This window comes from Emericellopsis cladophorae (assembly GCF_022114955.1).
Source record: "Emericellopsis cladophorae strain MUM 19.33 chromosome Unknown NODE_5_length_938552_cov_118_678949, whole genome shotgun sequence".
NCBI classification, from domain to species: Eukaryota; Fungi; Ascomycota; class Sordariomycetes; order Hypocreales; family Bionectriaceae; genus Emericellopsis; species Emericellopsis cladophorae.
The window spans coordinates 686,076-702,067 of NW_026250930.1; the positions used below are offsets into that span (position 1 = coordinate 686,076).

Below are 15,992 nucleotides of genomic sequence, written 5' to 3' on the forward strand. Positions count from 1 at the left end.
GTTGAGCTCGAAGAGGCTTCGATTTGGAGAGAGTGTGGGGGTTAGCGTCCAACAAAGTTCTTGCACCTGTTACAAGTACCGGCGGTACCGCCTTGTTGGCAACAAGCTGACCCTGCCGGCCGCGCGAGGGGCTGTGCTTTGATGAGGCCCGCCTCACGATGAATTGGTCGGTACGCGCGGTGTCCCATCATATGACAATGCCACCTGACCTTGAAGTGGATAGCAAAAGTCGGGCTGCAACAAATGCAAGGTGTTGTTGGCGTTTCAGCGTCCTCATTCGTGCGTAGGGAGGCATGTACGTGGTACAGGCAAGCCTCTCGATCCTTTCCAGAGCACTAGAAACGGCGAATCTTCGTCTTCGTCTGCAGTCGATGGAGGTCTGTAGTCTGTATTGGGAATTGAGCAGCCATGTGACAGACGAGGCGCATGCGCCATGGGCTGACGGGTATCCATGCAGCTCGGGCTTCAAAAAGCGCGGCAACCATGCTCACCCTCGTGACAAGTTGCCAAACCAATCGCCGAGCGTATTCAGTCTGCGTCTGGCGGTGGGCTGCAGGGTGTCAGAGGTCGCAAATGGAATATTCTCCTGCGCATCCACAACGTAACTTTTAGGTAAAGTCAGGCAGGAGATGTACTGAACGGAAGCATTGCGACTGCCATTGTCAGAGGATTCGTTCAGAACCAGCCGGCTGCCTGCCAGTGTGGGCCCTTCCTTCCTCCCTGGATGGGAATCTCTGGGTGGGATGGGATAGTAACTGAGTTGCTCCTGCTCCGTGTCAGAAATGTCATTTCTTTTGCACAGCTGACGTCGGCGTATCCGATTGACTGTCGAGCGCATGTCGAGTCAGTCAATGCGATTTATCGACCCTGTTGTAGGGATAGTTGCCTGTTGCCTTGTCCCTGTCACCGACTCACCCAGGCTGCCCAGCATTGATCAGCCCCAGATCTTCGCGCGATCGTACTTCGGAACGTGGGGGTCACCTCGTACTGCAACCTTTTCGGGTCCACCTGGCATTGACGACGATCCGCCGGAGTTGAGGATCCTCATTCAAGTTGAGACTGGAGCTCACCACGCCGATAGCTGCGCAGATAATTCTGTGGATTGGCTCTGCCAATCTGACAAGGCGATGAAGCGTATCTGGCGGCCTGCTCGGAACATGGACTGTGAGCGGTACCCCCACCACACGAGGACCGTCACCAGCAAACACAAAGAATCAAAAGCAAAGTGAGTGATAGATCCGTAGCCGCATCATCATCCGCAGGACATGCCCCAAGTTCACGTTCAGTCGCAATTGCCTTACGTCGAAGCCTCGCCGGAAACGACGACATTCGGTTGTTCCACACCTCACTCATGCACCATGAGCACGTTATTATCCCGAATGGGTAGCCACACCACCACCAACAACAATGCAACCCTTTTGTAAGTCGTGCGAGCATCGGTCTGGTATCACCCCATTGATGGAAGAACAAGGACGCCAAGTCGCCGGTTCTTCCGCTCAGCATACATCTATCGACCCCCCACCTCCGGTGTGTGGACCATCCGCCATGTCAAGGACTCAGGCTGTCAACAGCCACGGTAACACGACACCGGCGTCAGCTTTGCTAGTAGAATCACTTCGATCCAGAGCACGGTGTTGTGCGTCGCTTTGGCAAGCAAGGCCTGTAATAGCCACATCGGAGCCTTTCTTCATCAAAGCGTATCGCTCAACCAGCGCGGTGCCGTTCGTTTGAGGGCGAATGAAGGCAGCATACCAAGTCTTAAGAGACCGACCTGCTCTCTACCCCAGATTACCCCATGATTAACGCACATGCATGGCGCAAGGCATCATGTATCCGTGACGCACATTGCCCTACTGCATGTCCGTCCGCGCGGGGCTCAACTGGGCGTGCCCTTCAGCTGTACGTAGCAATGAACGAAAGGCCTGGCGCGTTGGAGCCGCGTCCGACCTCGGCTAGGGTCATTCATCGATGGTCGGGAGGTACGGAGGAGAGGTCGCGACGAGGGGGGCGCGTGCAGGAGAAGAACTAATAGATGTGGGGCAGACAGCAGCGAGTTACCAACGCGCACTGCTTCTTTTCGCGCACTGACGTCAAATCAACTTTGGCCTCGACATCTTCCTGGCCTCGAACAACATGAGTCGACATTACACATGTCTCATCCGGACGCACCACATCACCTCCCGCAAGAAACTCCATCGCGTTCGTCACTTGGCCAAGCAACAGGCGCTCTCATCTCTCCTCGTGCGATACGGTGGTCCGCCCGGGATCATGTACGCCGAGTCAGACCAGCTCTCGCCCCTCGAGCAATGGGTCTCCAGCGTGCAGGCGCTGCGCTACAAGGACTTCAACCTAGCCATCAAACCTGCAGAAATGGCTAGGGAAGGACACGCCGTCCCGGGCATGGGCTTCTGGGAGACCGAAACGACAGAAGGGTTTCGGGCCGAGATGAAGAGGCGAGGGCTTGAGGAATGGTGGAAAAAAGGCATGGGCTACAACTCACGTTGAACGAAATCGCTTGCTTTTCGAAAAGATTCAGTCTGCATACTCCTACAAAGTTTCCTGAAAGAACACCCAAAAGATTCGCCTGGTGCGCTTAGATGTGCGTTCATCACCAAGGGAGGTATGGACAACCTACTGCCTGGATACCGTCTATCTGTTCATGCTTAAGCAGTCGCATCGGCGGCTGTGGGCGAGGGGACCGCTGCAGCGGCGCCTGCAGGCGCTCTTTCCCTCTGCACCAGCTCCGTGTCGGGATCGCTCTCCTTGCGGCTCGGAGTCTCGTCTCCGAGGGTCTTCTCGTCAAAGGTCCACTTGCTCGAGCGGATCGGGTTCACCTTGCGCACGTACATGGCGTCAATTTCCTCGAGCGTGCGGTCCTTGGACTCAATAACAAAGAAGAACACGATCAACACGAGAGCAGCGCAGCAGCCCGCGAAGACGAGACCGTACAGGTAGTCAATCTCATCGGTGATGAAGCGCGTGAAGAAGGAGATGAGGCTGGCCAAGAAAATTAGCGTGATTTTTGTCGCGTCTCGGATCAGCAACACTCACAAATTCCAGAACCAGTTGGACGCAGTGGACAATCCGAGGCAGACACTGCGGTAACGCAGAGGGTACAGCTCAGCGTTGACGACCCAAACAAGTGGCGCCCAGCTGACAGCGAAGGCGGCAATCGCCAAACACGAAAAGGCCACCAGGGCGGTGCCGGCTTTGGGAGTGCGCATGGGGTCCTCCTGATCCAAAGCAAAGTGGCCAACAAAGGCGTACACGCTGCAGTTCTCATTAGTTTGATTCACGGAGAGCGGGGGCGGTTGGTCAGCCATTCTTACAAGAAACACATCATCATCCAGGAGGCACCAGCCATGAGCACGACTCGGCGACCAAAGCGGTTGACGACCCACATGCCAACGACGGTGCACGCGGCATTGACGGATCCCAGGATCAGCTGGGTGGTATAGCTGTTCTGGATACCGGTCGCGGCGAAGACGGTGGTGCCAAAGTAGAAGAAGAAGTTGGCGCCCGTGAGCTGCTGGCCGGCCTGCAGGATGACACCCAGCGTGGTGCGGTACAGCATGCGTGGGGCGGTGAAGATCTCCTTGTAGCTCAGGGCGGCCGTACTCTTGTTCTCCTCGTCGATCTTGGCCTGGAGGTCGTTGATCTGACGGCTCACAATCGTCGAGTCGACGGACACACCGCACAGCTTGGCAATGTTCCTGCGCGCCTCGTCGACCCGGCCATGCTTGTACGCATAGCGCGGGCTCTCGGGCATGAAGAGGATGCCTCCGCCGAGGACCAGGGCCCACGCAAAGGATAAGCCGTTGGGGATCCTCCACGCCGTGCTGTCCGTGTAGTGCTCGGTGCCCCAGTTCACCATCTCGGCGGTCCAGATGCCCAGGGTGATGAGGAGCTGGTACGACGAGACGACGACACCGCGGATGACGGCCGGTACACTCTCGCTCTGGTACATGGGGACGGCCACACTCAGGGCGCCGATGCTGAGACCGCTGACCATCCTGCCGATGGCGAACTGGGCCCACGATGACTGGGAGGATATTTCAATAGCCGTGCCTGCACAGGTGAAGAAGGCCGAGGCGGAGATGCAGAGACGACGGCCGATCACGTCTGCGACTTTACCGGCGATCAAGGAACCGAACAGGGCGCCGATGCTCATGAGACCGACAATGGTGCCCTGGCGGGCGGCTGAGAAGGTGTATGATCCATCTGGTTGTAGCTCGCCAAAACGGGAGGCATAGTCGTCCATGAGAAAGAAGCCGGAGATTTGTCCACTGTTCCGGCTGTGAGCTATCGTCCTGCATTGATACGGTCAGAGCACACACCTGATATAACCAAAGATGAAGCCGCCAATGCTGGCGATGGCTCCCAGGGAGCACGCCAACAGCGTGACCGTTTCCTTCTCTGCGATATTCGACATACTCCTTGTGTCTTGGGGTAAAGTGTCGGGTAGGACAGGTTCGGGAAGAGGGAGAGGAGGCTCAGTCAATGATGGCCTGGGTTGTTTTGCTCGGGTGAAATGCAGCAGGGGCGCCAGTCAACCTTGTTGTCTCTATTCGACTCGACTCTGGCGTGTTCAACGACAAGGAGAGTTCAGGACGGACGATTCGCTATCCGAGCTGTGAGAGGAGCTTTACCTTCGCCCATCTCCATCTCCATCCGCTGCGTCCGCCCGACATTTTTTCACCCAACAGATGGGATGGCCTGGCCTGCCCGGCACGTGCGACGGCATTTGCTCCACGCACGACGCTTCACGATGTCCGAGATTCCCACAATAGTCTGTGTCTTCCGCATTGCGGCCGAGAAACACAGTGATGCAGGGCGCCGTTGTGGTGATACCAGTCAAGACCCGCAAGATTGTAGTGGGACGATATCAGCACTTGGACGTCTCGGGCCGATTCGCAAGTCATTCGACCGGGAAAGCCGTCGAGCGGTCAATCGGTTCTGGCGGTCTTCTAGAATGCAGCAATTGTTTTCCGCACACGTATGTCATCAAGGGGGTTGAAGAGCAGCGAGGCGGGCGTTGTTGAACGAGATGATGCGGTGCGCCGGAGAGGCTGCATGCTTCAGCTCAGGGACGGGCGGGCATGAAGATCGGTGTCCACTCCAAAGGGTTCAGTTACGTCAAATCCAGGCGCTCCGTTCCCTCTTATCAGATCGGAGAATTTGCTACTTACCTGCTGACGTCGAGCGCTTTTTTTCTCCTTTTTTCTCTTCGTTTTTTCGTTGTCTGTCTTTTGCAACATCATGATCATCCGGTTGCGTGACGTTGCTGCTTAATAAAAAGACACGTCCGCGTGACCCTGCAAGAACTTTTCAACGGAGACAATGTCATCACGTCCGTGTGAATCTCCACGACCTTTGTGGACGAGTAAACCACCTGATCTCGTGACCTCTTATTTCCAGCCTTTCAAAAGTCAGCGTGCAGCCGTCGACGAGAGTTAGTTGTGGCGGGTTTGTTCGGGAATATTGGGGGATTCATGGTCGATTCCGCGAACCCCTTCTGAATCTTCACGGCAGTCGAGGAGCTTAGTATCGTGGCGCCGTCGCGCGCGCCGGCGGATATTGTATAATTAGCTGCACACCATCCGGACCCGTTCCTGGCGAATCGGCGGTCCGGAAGCACTCGCCGGTGCGGGAGCATCCGGTCCTACTCGCCAAGTCACGCCTACCCGGGAATCACGTGGCAGTCCTCGACGATGACACTTGTGATTATAATACGTATGTCCACATCGTGGCCCATTCACATGGAGCCTCACTTTAGTTCATCAACACCAATAGAACCCCTGAGTGTGACCTCTGGCTCCAGCCCAAACTCATCATCACACTCGTTCGGGCCATTCACAGGATTGCACCTCGCTGCCTTGCTGTCATCGAGACGACAGGCGTAGTCGCACCCCCATCGGGAACTCATGCCATATACTGGGAAATCTGTCGAGACGATGTGAGCGCCCGACCGGAGCGCATTGTCGCGTTGGGTAGTGGAGCAGTTCCGGCTCACGACAGTGTCCATGGGTACGTCGGCGCGGGTACGTACCCAGTAACCGGCGGCGACTTGTTCTTGGATGTTGGCAATCTGACGCTCCGTGTTGGGCTCGTTGAGCTGGGTAATGTCAGCCGCATACTCTTACAAAATGGTGCGAGTTTTGAAGACTAACCTTTTGGAAAGCACAGCTCGGCTCGCCGGGCTCAGAGTTGGTAAAGAGAACGCGGCCCTCGAGGTTAGGTCTGCCCTCAATGTAGGCAGATCGAACGTCACTCTCCCCATTGTCCATCAAGAAGAAGATCTTACCCCTCGCGCTGTCCAAGTCAGGCCATCCCCTGCCCAGCACCGACTCCTCAAGCGTGAGGTTGCCCTCCCTCAGATCATCCGGCACAATCAACCTCTGCCTACCGAGAATCTCTACAATCTCCTCGTCAAGGCCATCCAACAGACCTTCGCCGTCCCAGGGGATGACTTTGGCGCCGAGATCGCGGTCCGCGGTCTTGAACTCCATCATGATGGGGATGGGCACGGCGTGCGGGTGGGCGTCCATCCAATCGCGGATGATGGCGAGGCAGGATTTGAGGGTCTTGCAAACGGTGTGGACGTCCGCGTCGGGGATGTGCAGTACTTTGACGCCGGGCTCGTTCCAGACAGGGTCCGAGTCGTAGGGCAGACCAGCCTCCCTGCGGATGGCAGGTTTGGCGTAGTTGCCGCCCTCTGGGTCGGCGAGGACGTCTATCCTAGGTTGGAGTCATCAGTGCTGGGTCAATGCCATGGTGTCATTCGGATAGAGCTTACTCGAGGTTCCTCATCTGCTGATCACCGAGCTGGATGTCTAGCTGTGGGTGCGAGTACCAGTAGTTGATGGCATTTTCCAAGAGCTCGGCCTGGACCTCTTTCTCCTCATTGGGAGCCTCAATATGGTAGCTGTTGTGCGTCCCGACCACTTGCATGTGATTCATGCGAAGGGCGCCGTCAGTCCAGGTCAGGTTGTTCTTGGAGCAGCTCTTGGCGAGGGCTGCGGGCAGGACTTGATCTTGTTAGAGGTGTCTGCATTTGCATGTATGGCGATGACTTACGTGCCAAGGTAAGAATTGATTTGAGAGCCTACAGTTTGTGTTGTCAGTAACGTGTCGATGACGTGACTTGGTCAAGAGTCAAGACTCACCATGGCCACGGATCTGCAACGAACAGAGTGGTTGACAAGCGAAGCTTCAAGGGCGAGACAAGTCAGGGCTCCGTGCGATTGTATTTAAGAAACTTCTCCCCTTCTGCCTGTTGATTGACGTAGGAGCACTAGCGTGGCATCGCGAATTGAAACTTGGTCTGCATGCTCCAATCCGCGGGCTTGAATGCCAACACGTGCTGTTCTGCGATACTCGAGGCACCGTCCACCAAGGGTGATCAATCATATTCCCAACTCCAGGTAGGTAATCAGCAAGTGCGTGCGGCACTTCTGATGGATGCCCCGGTATTCGCGCGGTCGGTCGGCAGTCCTGTGAGCCGTGACTGCTGTCACACTCGTCCGCCGATTGCCAACCAGACAGATCGCAATCTGGAGGGACTCATGACACTCCTCAAACCACCCAATGCTCGAGCACGCGACTGTAACAGCATGACAATTGGCAATTGTCGCTATCGTTTGAGCGATGCATCGACTGGAGGCAGAGTGAGAGCGACGATCGGTGTCCCCGCGCGTCGTCATTGCCCCTCCAACTCAGAAGCAGCCCCTCCATAATTGACTGGAGCTCAGCTCCGATGCAGCTTCTGCCACTCAAAGACTGATGAACATCAAATCCTGTCCATGCTCCATCAACTACGAATCCCAACTGCCATTCTCATCCTGGCGACTCTACCACTCTTCTTTATTCCCCGTCTATCCTTCCGAGCCTCGACGTTTTCCAAACCGTACTCGACCCTTCCACCTTCCTTTCGAGTTGGCATCACCACTACGACCACCACTACCAAGATGAGCTACGCGAACGAACTGAGGATCGCCCTCCTCGCCGTCCAGCGCGCCTCCCTCCTCACAAAGTCCGTCTTCCACTCCAAAGCCAAGGGCACGGTCGACAAGAACGACAAGTCCCCCGTCACCATCGGCGACTTTGGCGCCCAGGCCCTCATCATCGCCGCCCTGCATAAGCACTTTCCCGACGACGAGATTGTCGCAGAGGAGGAGGCCGCTGCCCTCCGCGAACAGCCCGAGCTCGGCGACACAATCTGGGACATTGTCAGGCAGACGGCCCTCGGCGATGACCACGCCGAGAAGGAGCTGGGCGGTGCCATTGCGAGCAAGGAGAGCATGCTGGACCTGCTGGACAAGGGCAACAGCGCAGGCGGCAGCAAGGGCCGCATCTGGACCATTGACCCCATTGACGGTACAAAGGGCTTCCTTCGCGGCGGACAGTACGCCGTGTGCCTCGGCCTCATGGTCGACGGCGACGTCAAGGTTGGCGTCCTAGGCTGCCCCAACCTGCCCGTCGACGACCAAGCCCCTCTGGCGGCCGACATTGGCTCCAACCAGACGTCCGACGGCCACGGCGTGCTCTTCTCCGCCGTGCAGGGACAGGGCGCCACCTCGCGGCCCCTCACAGACGGATCCCTGGCGCAGGAGAAGAGTATCACCATGCGGGCCGTGCCCTCGCTCGCCGAGGCCACCTTTTGCGAATCCGTCGAGGCCGGCCACTCGGCCCACGGCGACCAGGCCCAGATCGCCCAGAAGCTCGGCATCACCAAGCCCAGCGTCCGCATGGACTCGCAGGCCAAGTACGGCTCCATCGCCCGCGGCGCCGGCGACATTTACCTGCGCCTGCCCGTCAAAGCGACCTACCAGGAGAAGATCTGGGACCACGCGGCGGGCGACCTGATCGTGCGCGAGGCCGGCGGCGAGGTGACGGACATTCACGGCAAGAGGCTAGACTTTAGCGTGGGCAGGACACTGGCCAACAACAAGGGCGTCGTGGCCGCGCCCAAGGCGAGCCACGGCGAGGTCCTGAGCGCGGTCCAGGAGGTCTTGAATGCCAAGCTATAGAGTGGGAGTGGGAACCGCAAAATAAAACTGTTTATGCCGTCTCTCTCAAGGCCATGAATTCAAAATGATATATCCTGACGCCACACGTTCCTATCCCACAATCACTAATTCGTCGCCATCGTCATCATCAAAAGCTACTTCCCGTCCTTGGAACCCCGACCCGCCCAGGCTCTCGCGGCCTGCCTCCCGTATCCCCTTCTCCGTGACGAACCTCGTCTTCTTGCGCACGGGCGGCTGCTGGTCACTGTCGGGATGGAGCTTCTCCCCATCCCGCATCTTGGACAGCTTGCCCTTGAGTTCATTCCCCCATCCCAGCGTGCTGCTGCTCACGCTGCCCGCGTTCGTGCTGTCTGGGCGCTTTCTCTTAGTGGTCCCGAGATTAATCTTTCGTTCTGGAAGGCCGGGCGGCCTTGGGAGTATGTTGCTCGGAGCACTTGGCTTCGCGCTTTCCTGAGACGCCTTGGTCTTGGACCGCGCGGCGACTGCGCGCTCCATGTAGTCTCTGCCAGCGCCCGTTCCAGTCCTGGCCAGTTTCGCCTGTATCTCCCGCTCCTTCTCCCTGGCAAGTAGATTCCGTTGCAAGTGGGCTTCCTTCTCCTTCCGGTCCGTGTTGGTCAGATCCTTGCCATCCAGCAGGTCGGCGGCAGTCATGCTTTGTCGGGTGTAAAATCTCGTCTTGGTCTCCCAGTCGTAGTTCTTGGGTGCCTTGCTGGCAAAGTACTCTTCCTTGCTCACCCAGCCAACCTTCTTCTGCCACTTCTCCATCTTGTCCATCGAACTCGTCCCCTTTTTCTTGGGTCCAGATCCGAAGCCGGACCCGGTATTCATCTCAAAGCGTTTGAGTTTGGTCTTGTCCACCACCGCATTTACGTGGTATTCGCAAAACTTGGTACGACGCTTGTTGACCCACGCGCCGCAGGGGTCGCCATCTTTCCGCAGGGCTTCGCAGTAGTGCATGTCGCGAGCCCGGCCGATCTCCAGGATTGTGTCTTCGTCAGAGTTAATGACCAGGCTGAAGCGACCTGTGTCTTGTTTGCCTCGCATGGGCGGCATCACATTCGGGTTGAGGATCGCCACGAGCGTCCCCTCTGTGAGCTTCCAGAAGCGATCAAATCCAGTGTTGAAGAGAAACAGGTCGAGCTCCCACTCCAGATCGCACAGTGTCATGACCATGTACTTGCCCCTGTCTTGGCTCTTGTCTGGCCCTGGCTTGTGATCACGGGGCGCAGACTTCCTCGCCACGATACCAAAGCATACAATGTCCTGTTCGACGTCGGGGAGCGCAAAGTCTGGGGCTTTGACGTCGCGCAAGAGGTCCTTGACGTTCATAATCTTCTTGCCCGACACATGCCGCGCCAGAACAGTATGGGGCAAGATCCGTTGGGCCAAGTGCAGGCTTGAGTACGTCTCAAAGGAGCCGCCATCCTCGTTTTCCGCTTTCCCTGTCCCATCAGCACTACTCGATGCCAAGTTTGGCGCCGTCTTGCTCTTCCGCATGCCTGATTCCTTCCATTCCGCAGCCATGACTTCCTCCCTGCTGAAGACTGTCGGCTTGGGCGCCTCCTCGGGTATTTCGACCGCTTTGCTCTTGAACTGCTCCATCTCCTCTTTGCCAATGCCAAAGGACTTGTTCCTGGACAGCTGGATCTTCTTGGCACGCTCGTCCTGCTCGATCTCTTTTGTTCTCGCTGCCGCTAGTCTTTCGCTGAACGTCAGACCGCGAGAGGGCGACGCGAAATGTTGCGGTGCACTGGCAGCCTGGGCCGGTTGGGGATGAGCTGAGGCGAGACGTGCAGGCGCTGCCGCGCGGCTGTGAGTGCGTTCAATGGGCTGGAAACCCTTATCCAGGCTGACTTTCTTTCTCCCAGCGGCTTCGATGGGTGGCTGAAGTTTCCTCGTCGGCGACGCAGGGACCTGGACGGCGCTCTGTTGCTCTGGTCGTAGATTCTCGTCGCCCCCGGCCGCCATTCGCTGCATGGTATGTGATCTCTCCAAGACTGAACTCCGCCCGCCGGTCACAGGTTGCTGTTCCTCCACCGCTTTGGCAGCCCGTAGCTTCTTCAGTTTTAACCGCGCTTGTAGCTCTTGAAGCTTGAGCTGGAGAGTCTCCTCGTCATCGTCCTCGTCGATCTCGACGTCGAGTGTGGCAGGAGCGCTGATTCGCATGCGGGACGGCGACGAGGTGGGAGAGTTCTGCATCTCGCGATAACGTTGACGACCTTTAGGCGTGCTAAGAAGCGCTTCGTGCGGCGACCGCGGCGGCCATTGTGCGCTTGGGGAGCCTGCTTTTTGGTAAGCATGTAGAGATCGAAGTTGTTCTTGGCGAAGTACTTGGAGGCGCCATGTTGTTCGAGCCTGACAACGTTGATGCCGCAGGGCCGTTCCCAGAGGGGAGCAGCCTGGGCTGGCGTTGGAGGGTGCCTGCTGCCTTGAAATGGACCCAAGGCCTTCAGCACTACGCGGACGATCGATTGTAAGGTCGGCAAAATGGTGATAATGCTGAAAGATGGGGGCCGGTAGTGTATGCAGGTCACTAGGCAGGTGTGGCGTTGATCTGAGATCTGGGGTTCGTTTCTTGGCTGAGGCTGAGACGCGCTTTACGCGCCCAGTCTTCCAGACGCGTCCTCCGACTCTCTGACATCTCCGTCACATCTTGCACTGCGCGTTGTTCAGCTTATCCTGGAGTATTTCGATCCTCAGCAATCAGGCCACCTAGTTTGTATTAACCTGCCACACAAATCTGAGTGGCAATGCCTCGTACAAGGACAGCAAAGGCCGCCGCGCCTTCGTCTCCAGCCGCGGAAACTCCCAAAGCATCCAGCAGCAAGTACAGTCTCGAGGCCACAAAGACAGCATCGCCGAAGCTCTTCGTCCTTCCCAAGGCTGCGTCAAAAGAAGCCAAAATCGTCACACTCCCAAACCCTCGAACCGCGAAACCATCCCGCTACCTCGTGTGTCCTCAGACGGGCTTCTACGAATTCACCAAGATCGCAGCACCAAACAGCGTCCCCCGAAGCTGGCTCATAGAGACAACGCATGTTTCACAAAGAAGCGGACATACCATTTCGGATGCTGAGTGCTTCATCGCTTCACCCCTGGATCCGGTATTCCTATTGCTGCCGTCGCTCGCCGAGTCTTCGATAGCAAAGGGTTCAGACGACAAGAAGAAGCTGTTCCTTTCCGGCGACGATTACTTTGATCAGCTCCCAACAGAATATTCGCACCTCGAAGAGATTCTGCAATGGACAGAGTCGAAGAGTGTACTTGAAAGCCGGATGGCAGCCATATGCGACACGGTAGACGCAGGGGATGAAAAGATGTTCCGAATCAACAGGGAGAAGCTTGTAATGCTCTGTCTCAGCAAAGCTAGAACACTATCCGGTTCGCTGCCCGTCAGCGTGGAGAAGCAATTCGTGGCAAAGGCTCTACAGGCTCCCGTTGTAAACCAGAGGCGGGCTCCTGTGCAAAAGAGCGCGTCGACGCTCAGCGAAGCCCCGGACTCGGGTACCTCGACCCTTCTCACTGAGTCGCTGGAATCTCAATCCTCAGCTGCCACAATCGAGACGGCAGCCACCTCGGTGGATCAGGACACGGTCGAGGTGGAAGAAGGCATCAAACCGACCGAGGAGGTGGTTGAACTACAAAGACTTCGTGTCGCCTTGGATTTTATTTGCGATCGGTACATCTCGCCAGCCGTGACGCAATGGCTTAAAGAGGGCTTGGCCTCCAGCAATGTCCAATTCTCAGCCCTAGACGAATATCTGGCTAGGGTTACCGAACTGCGAGCCGAGGCCTTGGCGTTAAGATCCTTGGGCGACTACTCTCGGAAACACATGCGAGACGAGGACGATGATGATGCGCGCGAACAGAAGAAGCGCAAGATGGAGGACGAGAAGAGACGGAAGCAGAACCAGAGCAGAGGAGTCAGGGATCTAAAGAAGGTGAATACCACCGGGATGATGAAGCTCAGCAGCTTCTTCCAGAAGAAATAACAGTACAGCATCCGTTTGCATACTACATCAATGCGTCTCCTAATGGGTATCATGGTTCTCATTACACGTACAGCGGGACGTTCATCTAGCACCTCTGCCACGTCCTCGTGTCGACCCAATGCCGCGGCCGATACCCGAAGTTCCTCGACTGCTTGTGGTGGACGGTCCATCGGACAGATAGCTTGTGCCTGCTCTTGCAGCTGCGGAGCTGGCAGCTCGAGCTCGGCTGGCCCGCGTGCCACGGACACCTGGGGCTGCCCGCGTGCTTCTTGTCCTCGTCGGCGGGGCCCGCTGCTTCTCCTCCTGCTCCTCTCTTTGTCGCCGTCTAAGTTCTTCGCGTCTCTCTGCCTCAGCGGCCCGTCTTTCGGCAGCCTGTCGTTTCCTCAGAGCTTCGGCCTCCTGCTCGGCCTGATCTTCGGTTGTGCCCTTCCACGCAGGGTTCAGCAAAAGGCGTTGATTGTGTTCAGTCTGGGAGAGAATGCGAGTCCAAGAGCTCAGCAGCGTTGACGCATGGCCCACAGTGGCAGCTACAACCTAGTAGAGGGCAGTATCAGCAAATTATTCCTGTCACTCAAAGGATCAGACTAACATTCATGTTGCCTCCTGCTCGCTCGAGTGTAGCGAGAACACCCTCGAGCGATTCATTGATGCCCCTCACCCCTTCTAACTCCCTTTTCAATGCGGCGTCGGGGTCATCATCATCCTCGTCTCGCTGCTCGGTGGTGGTAGGCGTTTTGGGCGTCTTTGGTGTTCGGGGAGTTTTTGGCCGGATCGTGTGGGGAGTGCCATGTGGCGGTGACGACCACAACTCGGACTGTTCTGTACCTTCGTCGTTTGCCATTTTGCTGCTCCGCCAACAAACGGTGTGGTGTTGAATCAAGCCAGTGACGCCATGTGTTGTTGCTCGAAACGGTCACTTGGCGGGCCACGAGGAGCCCTGCGTGCACTCCACCATCAATGAGGGACTAGAAGAGGACGATTGGTGAATGCGGACGCGAAATCGACGCGTCAAGCTGTTGGCCACGCGACGCGCCAGCTTTCAATTAAAAGGTCGTCGTCTGATTGGCTGCCGTTGTCCCAGCCACCTCCCGCAGCCACTGACAGCTAATCCTGGCGCGAAAGCGGAGCCCACCTCCAGAGGCTCAAGCCTCAATGGGTCCACAGATACTAGCCGAGCTCATTCCCAGCCACCCTACAGCAACTAGACCAGCCATCTATCCATCCCGTCCAAGCCCAACGTCAAGCGTCTCCGTTTTCCCATCTCATCAACATCACCCACATCATCCTCAAGTCAACAACAACAACGCGCGCACCCCTTTATCAATCGGTGCAAGATACCTACTACTTGGACGCAATTGTATGATACCTGCGACATCGTTTACTGCCGAGATTCCCGACATTTGCGACCACAAGTCGACCAAGAGCCGAACCCCGATCTAGCTTGAATATTGGGTGACTCAAGACTCGTCAGTCAGGATCAGACGACACTCGGACACTTCACCACTCGATCACATCTGGCGCACGACAAATTCGAGTTAATCGAAAATCACATTTCAATTTTTGGGCGCTACCCCTCATCGCATTCACGCGCCATCAACATGGCCTTCACACCATCACCCCCTTTCGAGCGACCCTCGACTCCTCCTGCACCCAGATTTGGCGCCTATCACGATCATTGGGAACCTTTTCAAAGACGCAAGTCCTCTCGCATTTCATCCCAACAATCCACATCGGCTGTTCGCACGCCTTCACCGCCCTGTGCATCTACCATGAAGACGGAAAAGCGAACGAACAAAGGGTCAGCACGCAAACCCGACCAAACTCTCCTCACACCAACCAAAACGCCACGCAGGACCAAGACCATGAAGGAGCTCAGCGGTCGAATCCTTCCCTCCGTCGACGAGAGCGTCCTCAGTCGCACAGGCCGGACTTCTAAGAAGATTTCTGGCTCGACACTGGAGAGCTTTATTGCAGAGGAGCAGGAGCAAGACTTTGCTATCTTTAGTGATACCCGCAACGGTATCCCGCAGAAGGACGAGGGCAGTCCCTTTTACAACCCGCCCCCCGCAACCAAGAGATCTGGACATCTCAAGCGCAAAACAGTCAGAATTCCCGGGGAAGGTTCCAAGTTGATTGATGAAGCTGTGCATCGCGAAGATGGCATGGTTATGAACTTGTAAGTGTAACACATAGACATAGTGCTGTACAGCGTTCGCTAACCATTACACAGCCGTGGGAAGACGTACTTTCAGCCAATCACTAGAGCCGCCGCCGACGATTCCAATGAGATCGATGAGCTCTCTCAAGGGGACGGGTCGCTATCCCATCTCAAGAAGGCCCAGCCCTTCAAGCCGAGGCTGCTGTGGCCGAGTAAGAAGACTGAAGACAAGGACGTGACAGACGAGGAAGAGGCAGCGACAGATATTGAGGATGCGAACTTGCCAGAGTCTGACGACTTGCCTGCTAGCCCCGTCACGCCAGTTCGCAACAAGTCCACAAAGTCGACACCAAATGCACCCAAATTCCCTGTGTCACCGCCTGCAACGCAACGGACAACCCGCTCCGCCGAGAAGCTCGCTCACCCAACACCGTCCCGGAGCAAAAGTGGGCGTTCTCAGCAGCCTGTACTCAACTACAACAAGTGGGGATCCGTCGCCAAGACGCGCAAGACGGCGACGACGACGGGCAAGCGCGCAGCAGATGAACCCCTCGGTCAGGATCGCCCCAAACGAGCGCGATCATCGGAGGCGCAAACATGAGAAGTCGAACGCTTTGGAATAAGACTGGCACGGATATCAATGGACAATGGCGCTGGTACGGATCTTTCGGCGTTTGCGAGCAATTATCGACAATTCGTTTGGTGGGGGATGATCACCTCCCCTTTTGCTTAATACTCTTGCGTCTTCGTTTCCTTGGTATAGGTGCCTTGGATCTTCTTGTTCATTCTTCTCTCACAACGTAACTTGATTGG

At 56.7% G+C, this 15,992-nt stretch overlaps 7 protein-coding genes across 7 annotated transcripts; 4 read left to right on the top strand and 3 right to left on the bottom strand.

Annotated features, from left to right (window-relative positions):
* Positions 1-2,133: 2,133 nt before the first annotated feature.
* On the top strand, positions 2,134-2,505 carry J7T54_004781 (uncharacterized protein; the record flags this gene model as incomplete). Its single annotated transcript, XM_051503471.1, has 1 exon — positions 2,134-2,505. The coding sequence occupies one exon, from the start codon at positions 2,134-2,136 to the stop codon at positions 2,503-2,505; it is 372 nt and encodes a 123-aa protein (XP_051365091.1).
* A 158-nt stretch (positions 2,506-2,663) lies between these two features.
* Positions 2,664-4,432, bottom strand: J7T54_004782 (mfs monosaccharide transporter; the record flags this gene model as incomplete). The annotated part of the gene is made up of 4 exons (XM_051503472.1): positions 2,664-2,997; positions 3,052-3,270; positions 3,330-4,286; positions 4,338-4,432. The coding sequence occupies 4 exons, from the start codon at positions 4,430-4,432 to the stop codon at positions 2,664-2,666; spliced, it is 1,605 nt and encodes a 534-aa protein (XP_051365092.1).
* A 1,335-nt stretch (positions 4,433-5,767) lies between these two features.
* On the bottom strand, positions 5,768-7,169 carry J7T54_004783 (uncharacterized protein; the record flags this gene model as incomplete). Its single annotated transcript, XM_051503473.1, has 5 exons — positions 5,768-6,115; positions 6,171-6,738; positions 6,797-7,028; positions 7,078-7,105; positions 7,167-7,169. The coding sequence occupies 5 exons, from the start codon at positions 7,167-7,169 to the stop codon at positions 5,768-5,770; spliced, it is 1,179 nt and encodes a 392-aa protein (XP_051365093.1).
* Positions 7,170-7,967: 798 nt separating this feature from the next.
* J7T54_004784 (Protein of unknown functionlike protein) lies at positions 7,968-9,029 on the top strand (the record flags this gene model as incomplete). The annotated part of the gene is made up of 1 exon (XM_051503475.1): positions 7,968-9,029. The coding sequence occupies one exon, from the start codon at positions 7,968-7,970 to the stop codon at positions 9,027-9,029; it is 1,062 nt and encodes a 353-aa protein (XP_051365094.1).
* A 90-nt stretch (positions 9,030-9,119) lies between these two features.
* On the bottom strand, positions 9,120-11,195 carry J7T54_004785 (cell division cycle protein; the record flags this gene model as incomplete). Its single annotated transcript, XM_051503476.1, has 1 exon — positions 9,120-11,195. One exon carries the CDS (start codon positions 11,193-11,195, stop codon positions 9,120-9,122), a length of 2,076 nt encoding a protein of 691 aa, XP_051365095.1.
* A 584-nt stretch (positions 11,196-11,779) lies between these two features.
* On the top strand, positions 11,780-13,021 carry J7T54_004786 (Ribonuclease H2 subunit B-like protein; the record flags this gene model as incomplete). The annotated part of the gene is made up of 1 exon (XM_051503477.1): positions 11,780-13,021. The coding sequence occupies one exon, from the start codon at positions 11,780-11,782 to the stop codon at positions 13,019-13,021; it is 1,242 nt and encodes a 413-aa protein (XP_051365096.1).
* A 1,769-nt stretch (positions 13,022-14,790) lies between these two features.
* Positions 14,791-15,780, top strand: J7T54_004787 (uncharacterized protein; the record flags this gene model as incomplete). The annotated part of the gene is made up of 2 exons (XM_051503478.1): positions 14,791-15,197; positions 15,252-15,780. The coding sequence occupies 2 exons, from the start codon at positions 14,791-14,793 to the stop codon at positions 15,778-15,780; spliced, it is 936 nt and encodes a 311-aa protein (XP_051365097.1).
* Between the last annotated feature and the right edge of the window lie 212 nt (positions 15,781-15,992).